The sequence below is a fragment of the Python bivittatus genome, unplaced genomic scaffold (genome assembly GCF_059951505.1).
Source record: "Python bivittatus isolate LINGU-HERP-01145 unplaced genomic scaffold, Pbiv_v1 ctg000480_np1212, whole genome shotgun sequence".
In the NCBI taxonomy this organism is placed as follows: domain Eukaryota; kingdom Metazoa; phylum Chordata; class Lepidosauria; order Squamata; family Pythonidae; genus Python; species Python bivittatus.
In genome coordinates, this window is record NW_028277075.1 from 50,794,081 (window position 1) to 50,810,503 (window position 16,423).

The window sequence follows — 16,423 nt, forward strand, 5'->3', positions numbered from 1 at the left end:
AAAAGGATCGGTAAGTAGCAACTGGAACAGTTAGAGGAGGTTAATTCCATTCTAATCCACCTCTGATTCTGCCCTCTGACTACTTAATGTTCAATTTGCTCATTTATGATACTTGTGAACGAACATGACAACTGAAATGAGAGACACATTTACATTATTGACAAATTATCATATTTGTGGAATATTGCTTCCTTTAACACAATATCTCTTTATGCAAATTTTGTGGAAGTATAGTATCTTCCAGTAGAACTTAGTAAAAAGATGTGGATACTGGATAATGTTTAGTTCTATTATGAAAAACATATTTGTCTCTTAGCAAAGTATAGATATTTTTTTCTATACAGTATTCTTTCTGGTACTAGACACGAATATGGACATGCAAATTTTGGCAGCTCCTGGTGACTTGGTGAAATGTATGGCTGTCAGCAACCTGAGCGTAGGCTAACAATATAGTACATGCTATATTTTAGTGGGGCCTTTAAAGCTCAACACAAAATTAGAAACAACTTTTTTCAAACTTAGAGGAGTATGATGAATTTCTATCAGATTGCATTTCAGATGTATTAACTGTAAAGTAATGCACTTTGGTGTCAAAAATCCTAACTATATACCAAACGAATGGGATCAGAGCTAGCAGTGACTGAAGAAGAAAGACTAACTGTAAATAGTTCAGTGAAGGTGTTGACAGAGTGTGCATACACTGTAAAAAAAAAAAAAAAAAAGGCCATCAACATGTTGGGGATAATAAGAAATGGTCTTGAAAACAGAGATGCCAATGTCATAATGGCCTTGTTTAAACGAATAGCGTGGCCACATCTGAAATATTGTGTACAATTCTGGTCGTCACACCTCAAAAATGGTTTACTGGAGCCAGAGAAGGTTCAGAGGAGGGCAATTAAAATGATCAAGGGGCTGGAGCAGTTTCCCTATGAGGAAAGGTTGTGACATTTGGAGCTTTTTAGTTTAGAAAGGAAGCAAATGAAAGGGGACATGATGTACGTGGGGATAAAGCGGACAAAGAGAAGCTATTTTCCCTTTCCCAAAATAATAGGTACAGAGGTCACCCAATGAAATTGAATCCTGGAGGAATCAGGAGAGACAAAAGGATTGTTTTTTACACAATACATAATTGAACTTGGAATTCACTACCACAAGATGTGCCGGCTACAACACACAAAAAGTGTTGGACTAATTCATGGAAGTAATGGGGATCAATGGCTATTAGCCTTGATGGCTGTGTGACTGCCTCCAGAGGTCATATGCTGGAGGACTAGTGAGTGTAACGATCTGCCACCCGCTGCTCCCAAGTCCAGTAACTTTCCTTGCAATCAGTATTGATTCAAAAGAAAGTTCATTTATTGAGAACAAGTGTACAGTTCCAAAGCATTGCTAAGACTAAGCCGGTGCGCGCCAAAAGTTGTTTTTTTACTTTTTCCCTCCTTCACCCCCCTTGCCTCGTTAGTCTCCTGATTCTCCCGCTGGATGGCCTTGAGCATTCCAGCACCTGTGATAAGGAGCCATCTGCCTCTAACATTTTCCCCCCATTCTCCCCCACCTTTTACAATGCCAGAACCGCAGCATGTAAAAAGCAAATAACAACCAAGCCAACACTAAAATCTACTATTAAATCTTGTGAGGATTCTGACACTGAGCTTCATTGTGTAGTTGATTGGCAACTGCAAGTAAAGGCTGCTGGACTAGATGCACCAGAGGCTTGATCCAGTAGGGCATTGTTCTTATGTAACAACTTCTCAAAAGTGTAAGGTAGAAAAGCCACAATTCTCCCAAACTTTCCTTAATCTGTTGATAGATGCAGATTTTCATGTTTGGAAAGCTTGAGGTTCAGTGTAACCCAGCCATATTCCCTGTCATTATGGTGTATTTGGGAAGTGGGTAAGAAGAATCTCAGCAATTTCCGTGTATTTCTAGTCTGTTTGTAATGCTTTGTCAACTGTTACTCTTTTATCATTTTCACTGAACAGCTGGTATTCTGCTTCCTTTTTTCTTTCATTTATTTTGACCATATCAAAGGAAGCTCTTTTTGTTTCTAGCATTCTATGCCAGCTTCAAATCATTCTAAGCTTTAGCTTTTCTAAATTTAGCTCAGATGGTTTTGACTATTTCCAAGAATAGGATGAAAGGACAAAGAAAGCTTTACTAGACAAGATTATTTGCATCTTATACAGGTAGTCCTCAAGTTACGATGGCAATTGGGACTGGGATTCCTGTCACTAAGTGATGAGGTTGTAAAGTGCAACATCACATGACCACATTGTTTAGTAATGGCAACCCAGGTAATCCCAGTTGCAGTTGTAACTTGAGACACACAGGCTGTTAAGTGGGAAGCAGAAGGAGTCCCAGGTATGGAGTGTAGGGGTGCCACAGGGAAATGGGAGAGGCCCGGCACAGGCTGAATGCGAGTTGGGGAGGGGGTTGCTGCAGAGCAGTGCAGGAAGGGCAGGGGGGAAGGAGGGTGCAGTGCATATGGGGGAAGGGGGGAAGGAAGCGTGGAGCACTGAAGCTGGTCGCAAGTGTGAACTGGTTGCCAAGTCCCTGAATTTTGTTCATGTGACCGTGGAGGTGCTGCAGCAGCTGAAACTTCGAAGACCAACCATAAGTCCCTTCATTCAGCGCCATCATAACCAGACGGTTGCTGAATGAATGGATATTGAGAGGACTACCTGTATATATATTTGCCACCATTGTAGGATGGATGGATGGATGGATGGAAGGATGGTTGGTTGGTTGGTTGGTTGGTTGGTTGGTTGGTTGGTTGGTTGGTTGGTTGAGTTCAGTCTGTATTCCTTTTCTTCTTTTCCTCCCTCCCTCCCTAGAGAGGACAGTTTCCAAGTAATTCACACTTGGAAGTTTGCAGGTTACCATAGTGTCACCAATTTGGGGTTGTAAGCATTTTGGGGTCATAGATAGCCTATCCATGACCTATAAACATATTATCTGTCGTTGCTAGGAGCTGTATTTTCATTAATCAGTGTGTTTAGTTGCTGTGAAAATATATATTCTGTAGAGATTGTTAGAAAATAAATATGAATATACGGTATGATTTCATTTGGGATATTGTGTGCAATCTTGGTCACTATACTCCAGAAAGGACATTGCAGAGCTAGAAAGGCACAGAAAATGATGAATCAAATACCCCATTCCAATAGAAACATTACAGTCATTAATAAATCTCTCTATTAACTGGTATGAAGCATAAAGCAGTTCAAAAGCTGAAGTATTTTAAATTGTATAAAATGTAAATAAAGTAGGAAGCTATAAGAAGTATATGAAATCGTCATGCAGAAGAAATGAATAGGGTAATTTTATATTAATTGATCAATCTTGAATCTTCCCAAAATTTCTAAATATTGAAAACATTCCAGAGTGATGACATGAGATATTTATCGTCCTCAGAAATAAAGATTTTTTTTCTGCCTTATGAAGATTGTACTAAAAATAACAATTCCATCATTTCAGATATATTTAAAGTATTTAAATTCAGAAGCAAAAGAACCACAATAAAGACCTTATGCTGCTACGATTTTTGGCTTTTCATGGGAAACTTCTTCAGCATGAGTATCACACCATTTTAGGATGTGAAGCATAACTTTTAAATATATATAGATTGAGGAGTTCTATTTTTCAAGACGGCATGAGTTAAAGTTTCTGAATTAACAGCTGCCTTTGGTATTCTTCTTGCAAACTTTTTGAAGAGTCATTTTTATTTGCATGGCACCCCACTGGAATGTCACCTAGGCAATTTTGAAAATCCAGCTTTATTTGTTGTTGTTATTGTATTGTAATAAATGCCTGGAGAAAGTAATGAATGGGGTAGATTAATTAATAAAATCCAGATTTCTACCGTCAGATATGAATTTTTCATAGGCTTTTACTACAGTAAAGAGAACACCAGTAATGTGTTTACATTCTAAATATCAGCTAAGTAAATCAAGCCCAAACACTGAATTCCTCAAATAATTTATCAAGAAGCAAGTTAATATCCAGTATGCAACTTCAGTGACGTGTAATTGAATTCAATTAAACAATTCAGATTTAAAAAAAGGAAGAGGAAGGCAGAATGTAAAAGGCAAGTTCTTTATGTAGCAGGAATAGAAAGCCTAAATGGCTTGATATTTCAACTGTGTGTGTATGTGTGTGTGTGTGTGTGTTTATATTTATGTTCAATACAATGAGCCATCATACTACTTCTGTTTGCAGAGCACCAGAAATCATATTGGGTTTGCCATTCTGTGAAGCCATAGACATGTGGTCACTGGGCTGTGTGATTGCTGAACTATTCCTCGGATGGCCACTATATCCGGGAGCCCTTGAATATGATCAGGTAAAAAAAGGACTGTGCTGGTGCTATAAGGTTAATTATTTTAGTTGTTTAAAACTGTAATTTGGTCAGTAGGGAATTTAAATTTCATTAGTATAATATTTTAACATATAAAGTATCAGCATATCATAGTAACTGAATTAAATAATTGTATGGGATTTCAGGTAGATAATCCTTGGGTTACAACCATTCGTTCAGCAACTGTTCAAAGTTACAATGGCGTTGAACAAGGGGGACTTACGATGGCTTCTCGGAGTTCCAGCCATTGCAGCATCCCCACAATCATGTGATCACGATTTCTGACGTTCTCTGCCAGCTTTCCACAAGCAAAGTCAATGGGCAAGCTGGCAGGAAGTCAGCTTTGGAAGTTGTAATCATGTGAGGTCCTTGCTTAATGACCCACACAGTCCTCATTTAATGACAGCAACCAGGACTGGAATATAGTTAGATGGCGAATTTTTCTACATTTAAACTATATAAATACATAGATGACAAGTGTAATTTGTAAAACAAAACTATAACAAATGAGCATTAGTTATATACTTATATAAATGCATGAGGAAAGAAAAAAATATGCATCTAGTTTATATCAGTGCCATTCACTGTGTATCTCCATATCATTTTAGGCTTGCAAGGATCGAATGATCTGTAGCTATGTATTTTTTCAGCATGTCAGGATTATTATTTATTATTATTTAGCAAATTTATATAGCCACCCATCTCTCAAAAAGTGACTCTGGGCTGCTTACAAGCAGAATAACAATTAAAACCATATTACAATATTTTAAAAAAATCAAACATAAATAAATAAATAAAGGAATAAAAACATAAAAGGACCCCAAGATAGCGGGAGAACAGCAGTCATTTAGCTGCATACAACCACTTTGCAGGCTTGCCATGAGATCCCCAGGGCTGATGGAAGAGCCACATTTTCAAGGCTTTTTGGAAGGCTAACAGAGATGATGCTAACCTCACTTAGGGGGAATGATGTTCCAGAGGGCGGGGGCTACAGCAGAAATGGTGTGCCTCCTGGCTCCCGCTGGGACCCAGAACATATCTCTTCTGCTGTACCTAATGAGATGGGTAGATGTAACTGGGAAGAGACAGTCCCTCAGATAATCTGGTCCCATGCCATGTAGGGCTTTAAAGGTCAAAACCAGCATCTTGAATTGCACCCGGAAGCAAACTGGCAACCAATGCCGCTCGTGGAGCAGAGGTGTAACGTGCCATCCTAGAGGCACATGTAACTGTCCATGCAGCCGTATTCTGAAGCTTCCAGATGCTCTTCAAGGGCAGCCCCATATAGAGCACATTACAGTAAACAATTCTGGAGGTGACCAGGGCATGAGCGACAATGAATAGAGCCTTATGGTCCAGGAAGGGGCGCAGTTGGTGCACAACACGAAGCTGTGCAAAGGCCCTCCTAGCCACGACTGCTATCTGCTCCTCAAGCAGGAATTGAGAATCTAGAAGGACCTCAGGTTGCACACTAGGTCTGTCTTGGGTAGTGTGACCCCATCCAGTTCCAAAGATGGTAAATTCCCAGATCCTATATCTTTAGCTATATATTTTTTTCAGCATGTCACTATCCTGTTTCTTATACTGCTTTTTGTTCTTTGTACTTCTCACCTCTTTCTTTTTCAGGAACTTAACCGATTCCATCCAATCACAACACTCATCTTCCCATTCCTCTTATTTCATTCACTGTTTTTCTGTTTGCAGTTTGATCCTCATTCACTCTCCCTATATGACCAAATCATTTCAGCATATTTCTTTCATGTTGGTCACTCACTTTTTGTATTTAATCCACATATATTCAGGACTCACTCATTCTTGATCCAGTGTTTTCTGGCTGTTCTACACATGCTTCTTAAGTATCCCATTCCCACTGCATTCAACTTTTATGTTTCTCTTAACATAACCAGTTCTTACTTCTATATTACAAAAGGGACTGCAGCACATTCTTAAACACAGCCATTTTTGCTTCTTTGTACAAACATCATTCTTCACAATGGTCCTATCTTTCTACCAGCATTTGCACATCTTAAAAAATTCTCCACCCATTTCCCCATCTTTAGTAAATATTCTACAAAGGAACACAAATTCATCTACTTGCTTTAGTTTTTTGCCATATATGTATAACTTACAAATGTTACACATAACATTTACATATCATAGGACTGGGTTGCTTTTGCAGGACTGCCTTTTCCCAATGGAATCTGCCTGTCCTCAACACTCCAATAGGGAGGGCACACTTTAGGTCCCTTTGAAACAATGTCATCTGTAGGGCTCAGGAGACGTGCCTTCTCTGTGGCAGTGCCTGCCCTTTGGAACAGGTTCCCTGCTGACATATGATTGGCCTGGATCTGCAGGCCTTTAGAAAGGCAGTTAAGATCTGATTCTTTCCTTGGGGGCTAGAGTCAGGTAAAGCGGAGTTTCCATTTGGTAGGTTATAACAAATTTTAGCCTCTGATCACCATTTAACTTTTTATTTTATTTGTATGTGCTTATTTTTCCTTTGTATTTTTGTTTTCTGATTTTTGTATGCCACCCAGATTCAAGTTGTTTGAATTTAAATGCTTAAAACAAATAAATAAAATAAATAAGCTTGCAACTGTTCACTCCATTTTTCCTGTCAAAGACATCAGGTCCTTTAATGCAATACATGTAGTCCTCAGTTAACAGCTGCCCTATTTAGCAACCATTCAAACTTACGATGGCACTGAAAAAGTAAGTTTACAACCAGTCCTCGAAGTTATGATGGTTGCTGCTTCCCCACAGTCACGTGATCGCCATTTGCAACCTTCACAGCTGGCTTCTGACAAGCAAAGTCAGTGGGCAAGCCAGCAGTAAGTCGGAAGTCGTGATCATGTGACCTCACACTTAACATCCGTGGTTGATTCACTTAACTGTAGTGGAACTGACATCATAAGTTGGGCATGAACACATGATGTTTCACTTAATGACTGTTGCTTAATGATGGAGTTGCTGGTCCCAATTGCGGTCATTAAGTGAGGAGAACCTGTAATTTTCATATCCATACTCCTTACTGCATCTGTCTGACATTCATTGCAAATGTTTGGATTCTCAACCAACCACACAGCATTATTGTATACACAAGTATATGTATGTTCCTGTCCCCAACAAACACACCTCTCCTGTCATCACAAGTGTTCCTTACACATTTTGCATTAAACAATCAAGGGATGTTATATATAAGGGTCAACATTGACTAGGGTCTAAAACATTTTCTAAACCCCGTGCATATTCTGCTTCTATCATATATCATTCTTATCTCTTTCAGCAGCCAACCTTCAACTCCATACAGATGCAAAAAGTTTGATAATTCAAGCTGTTCATTTTGTCATACGCTTTCTCTAAAATTTTTAATTTTTTAAAAAATCACAGAGACACTTTCTTAATGAATTCACTACAAATGAGTGCTGGAGTTTTGCTTATTCAGTTCTCAAGATTCTGAATAGTACCTTTTTTCCTGGCATTAAAGTTGATTAATGAAATTTATCTTGTTTTCTTGGTCATATGTTGCTTTTAGTGGTTTAACTGTTTATGTCTTCCTTTATTCAATTACATCTTGGATATTAACATTTATAGCATTCATTTCAATTCCATTCTTCAATATTACCATCCTTCCTCTATAAATCTTAAAAATATTCCTTCCAATGGCCCTCACTTCATTTTTCCCCTGTATAATTTCATCATTTTTATTTTTAATTCTGTTCACTTTTCTGGACACTCCTTGTTTAGCTGTCTTCACCGCTTCCAAAAATATTTTATTTGCATCAAAATTGTGCTGCATTTTCCCTGTCGCTTTTAAACTTAACTGTCTTTGCTCCTTTTGACTATATTCTTTGCAAGTATTTTTTTTTCACTCAGTCACATTACAGAGTAAGTTTGTTTGGTCCTCGTTTCTGCAACCATTTTTTTACATCATTTTTCTCATTGTGGCCTCTTTCATTTCATCACTGCCTTGAACATCCTTTTTCATATTTCCTGTTACTGGAACTCCATACTCTTCTGTGGCATTCTGCAATACATGTATTGCCCTTGATTCTAAGTGGAATTTCAGACACTGTGTGAACCTAAGAAATCACAGTATAGCTTGTGATAATGCATATAGAAAATGAATGGGTTGTCTACCCACTGATTCCTGGAAAAAACAAGTTACGTCAGGCAGTGACTTTTGCCACTGGTGACTGTCGTTCTGTTTTGAAGTGCCTGACTTCATTTTCAGGTACATTGCTAGGTTTGGGCCACTTGCTAGAGGCTTTGTTCCCACTGTCCCTAAGAAGTGGTTCCCTAATGAAACTCAAAAGGTAACTTGCCACCTATGCAGTGGCATTTCTGGTTTATGAAATGCTTGAAAATACTTGACAAACAGGCCAAATCCAGTAGTCATTTAGCTTTTTTAGGTTTGAATCAAATGTTGTTTTAAATAATCCAAATAAACTATTTTGTTAATTATCTAATATGTACAACTTAAGCAGTGCAGAAGATGTAATTGTTCTGAAAGAAAATGTGTGATGACCATATTCCATTTCTTTAAGCAGAAAAAAAATCATTTAAAAGAATCCGGCGTTTGGCTGTGAAATTGCTGAGCATAGCTGGACTTCCAGATATTACAGAATGTGCTTGCTCAGATGGCACTTAGTTAAAACAGTACCTAATACTATAATCCTGGATATTACATCTGTTTAAATTGAATATTAGGTCTGTTTAAACAAAATACCACTTTCAAATATTCTGTGATAGCCTGGATTTGGACATTCTTTGTTGTTAAGTCCTTGAGCCATTGTGATATTCTGTAATTTAGATTAAGTGCAGTGAAGCGCTTGTTTAAGCTCTAAAACTGATAGATATGCATGTATTGGTGAAAAAAGTGCTATGATACTTTTATCTCTGTAGATTCGTTATATTTCGCAAACACAAGGATTGCCTGCAGAGCAGTTGTTGAACATTGGAACGAAGACCACCCGATTTTTCTGTAGAGAAAAAGATGCACCATATTCTGGTTGGAGATTAAAGGTAGTGATAGTCCTCAAGAGGACAAGTTCCTGTGTTCTATCTTTTGGCTATATATTTCAGAAATAATTTACTGAGCCAGTATAGGGGATATTTTGTCACTGCTCTCCCTGAAATGTCATCCCTTTCTTGATAATGATTTGAAAAGCACAGTTGTGTTGTGGATTGTTTGATTTGCTTCCCAACAGTGAACACTGGGGTTCAAGCAGAAATAGTGTTCAGCTGAGTTTAATTACAATAGCAATTGGCTGCAGCTTTAGTGCCATTATTTGGTTCAAAACATCCTTTTTTAAATTTAATAATATAGGATACTGTATGACAGTGTAACCTGTACTTGGAAAGAAAGTTATTTTTTCAAACAACATAAAGCTTCAGGGCTTATAAAAACAGTAGATTACAGTATCAAGAAAATATAAGTCTTATATGAGTGTACGGAGAGAAACTTAATTCTGGAGCAGGAGGACCCTGTGATAGTAACTCACCTCCAGAATTGACTACTGCAAAGCACTCTAGATGTTGCTGCCTTTGAAGACTATCTGAAGCTACATTGGTGCAAAATGTACTGGCCTGTTTATTGACCGGCAAAATATACCTTCAATTTTTTGTTTGCTGCGGTGGCTTCTGATAGGCTTCTAGTACAATTCAAAATGCTAGTATTAACCTATAAAGCCCAAATGCCTCTGATACTACCTACTTCAGTTAGAAGTGACCTGTCTAATTTGTATCTCTCAAATCAGGATGTTGAAGGTTTGTCTCAGTCTTCTCCATCCCTGTTAAAAGTCTTTTCCCCTGGAAGTTCAGTTGGCACCCATCTGGATGGACTTAGGAGAGTAGTTAAGATGGAGCTTTTCTGCAGAAAATCTAGAATGCGGTTAGAATGGGAACACCATGTGGATTGTTGATTTTGTAGTATGATTGTTACCTTTATATAACAATTGTTAATTTTATATTGTGAGTTATGTGTATTTTATGTATTTGTTTTTATTGATTGATTGTTTTTATAGATTTTATAAACTTCTGGAGCCTTAAGTGGAGTCATCAATATGTATATATATAGTAAATAAATACTTCTTTTTCTTCTTCTGAAAAGCCTTTTCTATGCCATATATGTCAATTATAGAGCATTTAGTATGAAGGAGAGTGAGATAGTTTTGATTAACTCATCTTATAAAAGAAATAACACTAGGTATTAGCACACTATGGAGTTGACACTGAACTAAAAGATAGATTGCAATGTTCAAAAATCCACAATATGCTTTATAATAAATCTAGTATAAATCCAGAGCTATGAAAATTCCAGATTAGGCCCAGTTGTGCACTTGTTTGAATTTGCTGTGACCAAGTTCTATATATACTTATTCTGAAATGCATTAAAATGGATACTTTCCCTACCTCTCCACTTTTGTAGAATATAAATTCCTATTATTCTACTCTAAACCAGATGAAAAACCATGGAGGAACAGCCCTTGGCACCTTTTCTGTGAGACAGGGTAGAATTATGGCAACCCCGCCCCACCCCCAAGATGTAGTATTCCATTCCTAACCTAAAAATGCACTAAGTCTAAAAGGTATCTCTTGCTCTGAATCAACAGGAATAATATAACTAACGGACCTTCCGTTAGGAGAGCCTACTAATAATGTAATACTTGTTGCAATGAATATTAATTTATCATATTCTTCAGGGCCAGGGGTTCCAATTATTCTTGGGTTTACAGCCTCCCCACAAGGGAAATCATTGCTATTCCCATTTTATAGGAATACTACTGAAACTTAGAGTTCACCTGCCTATGTAAATTCACGCAAAATCCATACTTAGATGGCAAAAATGCAGTATTACATATCCCTAACACAGTTACCTATATACATTAATAAAATATTTCTAATTCCTTAACTCTAATGAAGGATTTACATTTCCCTGATAGTGTTTAGCTTGGTGTTAAATTTGATATGATTATAACAGTTCAAGATTCAGGAAAGTTTCTTAAAATTCCAAGAAAAATAATGACAAGATTGCCAGTTACCAGCAGGAATCATTTTTATGTTTTTCTAAACAAAAGTGTGGTAATGTATGATTTAAACACAGCACCTTTTATATTTGGAAATGGCCATATATTTACTATAGCAAAGAGAAAACACAGTAATCTCTACTGTCCAGTTCTATGCATTGAACACTAGTATATTAATAATATATGAATCTCTCCCCTACCCTCACATTTCTGAAGACACTGGAGGAGCATGAAGGTGAGACAGGTATGAAATCCAAAGAGGCCCGGAAGTACATTTTCAACTGTTTGGATGATATAGTGCATGTGAGTACATGTGTATACATTTGAACTATGAAGCTAAAATTCTGTATTTTATTGGTTACTTTTATATTGACAGCCTTTTGCCTCTAATTTAATTTGTAGTATTTTTTCTCTGTTCACTTTTTAAGTGAACACACTCTTCAAATTTGTTTCATTTGAAGTTTTGCTTACAGGAAGTACTTTGAATTGCATGATATCCATATTTATGTATTCATCTGTATGTTCCATCACTGCATGTGAAATTAATGGAATTCGCTTTTTTAAGTAATTCAATTTGCCTCTTGCCTCAATCCCATCCCACCGCTTTTGTATGAGGAATATGTTGTTAATAATATATAAGGGTTCCATTTCTCCAAGGATTTCGAAAATCTAGATGTTAAAAAGTACTTGCTTGCCATTTTTAGTGTCCATTGTTTTATAGTGTGAATCATCCTTTATGTAATAACATTGAACTAATATGGTAACCAGTGTAGTTGGTCTTTAATCTGACACTTGAAGTACACTTCTTGTTTTAATGTACCTGTTTAATCCTGTGATACTTTAAGCTACTTCTTTATTAGCAGTTCCTATATTCCTTTGACCACTGCTTTTTATCGCTCTTCTGAATACACAGAGGAGAGCTGCTGTAGTGTAACATTATTGAACTTGATCAAGGTTGCCATGTTGAAGTCTGGAAGTCCACAGAGCATACTAGGTGACTTTGAGCCAGTTATAATCTCATCCCAGTCTACTTCCCAGAGTAGTGTTCAAGGGAATAAAAATGGGGAGTCCTTGGAGTTCTAGAGTGAGATATAAATGCTATAATACAATGGAGAATGAAATATTTCTGGTAAAATAATTCAGATTTACAGAGCTTGCTACTGTTGATGCTGTGGTTCTATTATATGATGCTGTTTTTTAATACGTATTTGGAAAACACCATGAAACAAACTTTTGCATCTAATTATTCAATGCTAGGTGAACATGGTGATAGATTTGGAAGGAAGTGATCTTTTGGCAGAGAAAGCAGACAGAAGAGAGTTTGTCAGCCTTTTAAAGAAAATGCTGTTGATAGATGCTGACTTGAGAATCACTCCGGTTGACACATTGAGCCATCCTTTTGTTACCATGAAGCACCTCCTTGATTTTCCTCACAGCAACCAGTACGTTCTATAAAACAGTTTTTACAATAATTCTGGGTGAACCTTTTTGACTGGGTCCCATGCTGTATTGTATGTTACCTGTGGTGTTGGATTCTGGAAAACCTCCTCCTGAGGATTATGGTAGAGTCAGAAGCAATGGTCTCTTCCAGTATATGAGCATTCATTTCATGATGATTCAGTTGAGGAAGCATACCCATTACAGGCAGCTTTCAGACAGCTGATATGTGCATGAAAATTAGAAGTGTTTTTCTCACATGTCTCAGCAAAGAGCAGCACTTGGCCAACCTTGTTTGGGCCTGGTTAATATTAGGATGGGAAGCCTCCAGGGAATCCTAGGGCTATAGGCTAAGCTGAGAAGTCATAAAAAATCCCAGAAGAAGGCAATAGCAACCTGCTTGTGTCCATGAAATCACCAGAAATACAAATGACACGTCACTTACTTTCTCATGTATTTTGTGCAAACATAATCAAAATTCGCTCTCTTATCCTTTGTTGCCCTAATAATTTGCTCATTTTTAATGCAGATGTAGTCTGTCGCGTAGAATAAAGTAATACTACTATAGGGAGAAATCATAATTTTCTAACAGTGTAGAGGAGGAAAGCAGGATGCTCTGCCTGTTAAACACATGCACTGTTTGCATCACTACAGGACCTCAGTAGTCACTGGCATATAAAATGTAATAAGTAATAAAATTGCTGTTGTATAGTCAGGGTATTTCCTACAGTGAGTACACATTTTAGCTACAGTTTAAAACTCATAGTTTGTCTCTAGGATAAGGGGTACTTCAATCTTTCTGACATTTCCTTTTTCCTCCTCTTGTCAACAGTGTGAAATCCTGTTTTCATATCATGGATGTTTGCAAGTACCGATCAAATTCATATGAGATAAGTAATTGCAATAAAACAATGCATTTGGGACCAGTTGCTGCAAGCAACACACTAGGTCTGATGCCTAATTTCACCAAGATTGGCGCAGTACAGAATCAGGTAAACATTTCTAATTTGACAAAGCTTTTTTACTCCCTTACTCCTCTATCAGGGGCTTTAGAATGGTGCAAGTTCATAACAGAAGTATCAAGGTACAAGAGGGAGAGATACTTTCAAGGGGGAAGATATGAATCTGCACTTTCATTGCATGGTTGGATAGTGTAGGTCTATATTGCATCTCATTTTATGCAATTTAACTTGGTTATACTTTGAATTAAATTGTAAATTAAAGATTAGAAAAATCAGCATTGGAACCATCCACTTCAGGCATCTGATGTAAGATCTTACCCACAGATACTTATACCCCAATAAATTTGTTAGTATTTTCATTCATTTACATGCAGAATGTTGGATATGTTGGAAATACAAAGGAAACAGGAAATGCAAGTAGTTCATTATTCCCATGCTTATTTGTATTACCTTAAATAGAATGATCACATTTCCTCCTTAGAGATATCTACGTGACAGCTTCATAGTAATCATGCAGGTTTCCCCTTGGGTGAGGATGTGGAAATTCTATTTCATGCATAATAAGAAGTACTGAGAGGCATATGAGCTGCTTGTGGCCATAAACATTACTGTTTGTCATGCCTGAAGTTCCTTGGACTTTTCCATGATTGAAAGTATAAATAGTTGAGAATCCAGAAGGGATTACATTTTAGCATTTATCCTACTTCTGTCTTGGCTTCTTACTTGATCCCTTGCTCAAGACAGAGGAGAACTGCACTGATGGTCCTTCATTTAACTCTAATTTGAAGTAATAACTAAGTTCAGTAAGTTCATTTGTTCTCTAGAACAAGGGTTTTCAAAAAATTTTAGGCTGCGGAACCTGTTAAAAAAAAAAATCCCACCTCCCCTCCCTCTAGCAAGAGGTAAAGCTGTAGTGAGAGAGAATTGTAAAAATGAAACTTGTGCTTTTGTAATGTATTAGAGTATTTATGCAAATGTATATGTTACAATTGTTTGAATTCCACAAAAATGAATGCCCCAATTACTGTACCAGAAAGTTCTTCCACTTATCAGAAGTATAAAAAGTAAACTATTTATTCTACTTGGAAAATTATATTTTCCAATTATCTGGAAGGTTAATGTTTTAACCAAGCAAATCCATGTTTAATGATTAAGCTGTAGAGGTAGTCCTCACTTACCAATGGTAATTGGGACTGGGAACTCCATCACTAAGCAACACGGTCTTAAGGTGCAACTGTGCCGACTTATAACGGGAGTTCCGGTTGCTGTCATTGGGCAAATCCCACCCAGTTGCAGCATCCTGTGGTGATGTGATCACCATTTGTGACCACCTGCCAACTTCCCCATTGACTTTGCTTGTTGGAAGCTGGCAGCAAAGGTCACAAATGGCAATCGTGTGTTCACAGGACACTGCGACATCTAATTGCGAGCTGAGTGCCAAGCGGCTGAATCACAATCATGTGACTGTGGGGGCTCTGTGTTGGCTGCAACTACGTGGACCCTTCGTAAGTCCCCCTCATTCAGCACCATCGTAACTTCAAACGGTTGCTGAGTGAGTGGATGTTAAGTGAGGACTACCTGTAACTGCTTTTTCTTAGAAAAATTGCTATGGATGACCTTGGCTGCATTTGAGTGATGGAGGAGAGGTAATCTCTCATGGAACCCCATAAAGTTCTTTTGGAACCCTAGGATTCTAGGAACAACACTGAACAACACTGCTCTAGAACTTCTCTTGGAAAACATTTTATAAAAACCAAGCCAAACGTAATTGAAGCTGTATATTCTAAAATGTTTTATTCTAGTGCCCTCATGTGGTCAAATGCTGTTTTTGCTGGTTTGTGCTAAGTATCAAATTAAATTTCATGTAAGTACTTGTTTCCCACTGCTTAATAAGTGCATTATATAATCCTAAAGTCATCATGGCAAACCAAACATTTACCTATTCATCTGACATAGGTTTTGCTTTGTTTTAAGCAAAATACATTTTAACTTAGCTTTAAAATGTAATAGTCTGATTGCTTATTTATAATATACCTGTTGTTTCAGACATTAGCTGCAACGGCCCACTCAGTTATGCACCCTGGAATACCTTTACAGGCAGGAACTGCTCAGTTTGGTTGCAGTGATGCTTTTCATCAAACACTGATTATATGCCCCCCTGCTGTCCAAGGTTTGACTTAACTTTTAAAGTTTAAGGTTTTAAAAATGATTTAAATAATTTTACTGTTGAAATACCCTGATGTGGATCTTGAGTTTGCTCTCACCTGTAGGAGCATCTTGCTGATGGAGTTGTGTTCATGGGATGCTCTTCCTGGGGAAAGAGAGAGGCTATATTTGTGGCCAAAGCAATGTAGTGGTAAAAGTGTTGGACCAGGAGTGGGGAGACCTAGTTTAGTGGAATTGCAGATTTTAGTCCACCTTTAGGCCTGGAAGCTAAGTGACTTTGGGCCAGTCATTACCTCTCAGCCCAGCCTATCTCACAGGGTTGTTGTTGTGGAGAAGAAAATGGAGGAGAGAACAGTATATATGCTGCTTTGAGCTCCTAAATGAAAGGCAGGATAAAAATCTAATAGATAAAATAAATTGTGCCAGCTCTTCCCCTTAAAAGTCTATTCTATAGAGCTGGTGACCCTATAGAA

The 16,423-nt window shown here is 37.6% G+C and overlaps 1 protein-coding gene across 3 annotated transcripts in view; it reads left to right on the plus strand.

The window, feature by feature from the left end:
* HIPK3 (homeodomain interacting protein kinase 3) overlaps positions 1-16,423 on the plus strand; it is an 88,577-nt gene that overhangs the window by 61,277 nt on the left and 10,877 nt on the right. For all 3 annotated transcript variants that reach the window (XM_088145875.1, XM_088145873.1, XM_088145874.1), the window contains exons 3-8: positions 4,219-4,342; positions 9,263-9,382; positions 11,602-11,688; positions 12,643-12,827; positions 13,655-13,814; positions 15,831-15,954. In XM_088145875.1, coding sequence (XP_088002001.1) covers positions 4,219-4,342; positions 9,263-9,382; positions 11,602-11,688; positions 12,643-12,827; positions 13,655-13,814; positions 15,831-15,954 — 800 coding nt within the window. The remainder of the gene's footprint in view (positions 1-4,218; positions 4,343-9,262; positions 9,383-11,601; positions 11,689-12,642; positions 12,828-13,654; positions 13,815-15,830; positions 15,955-16,423) is intronic.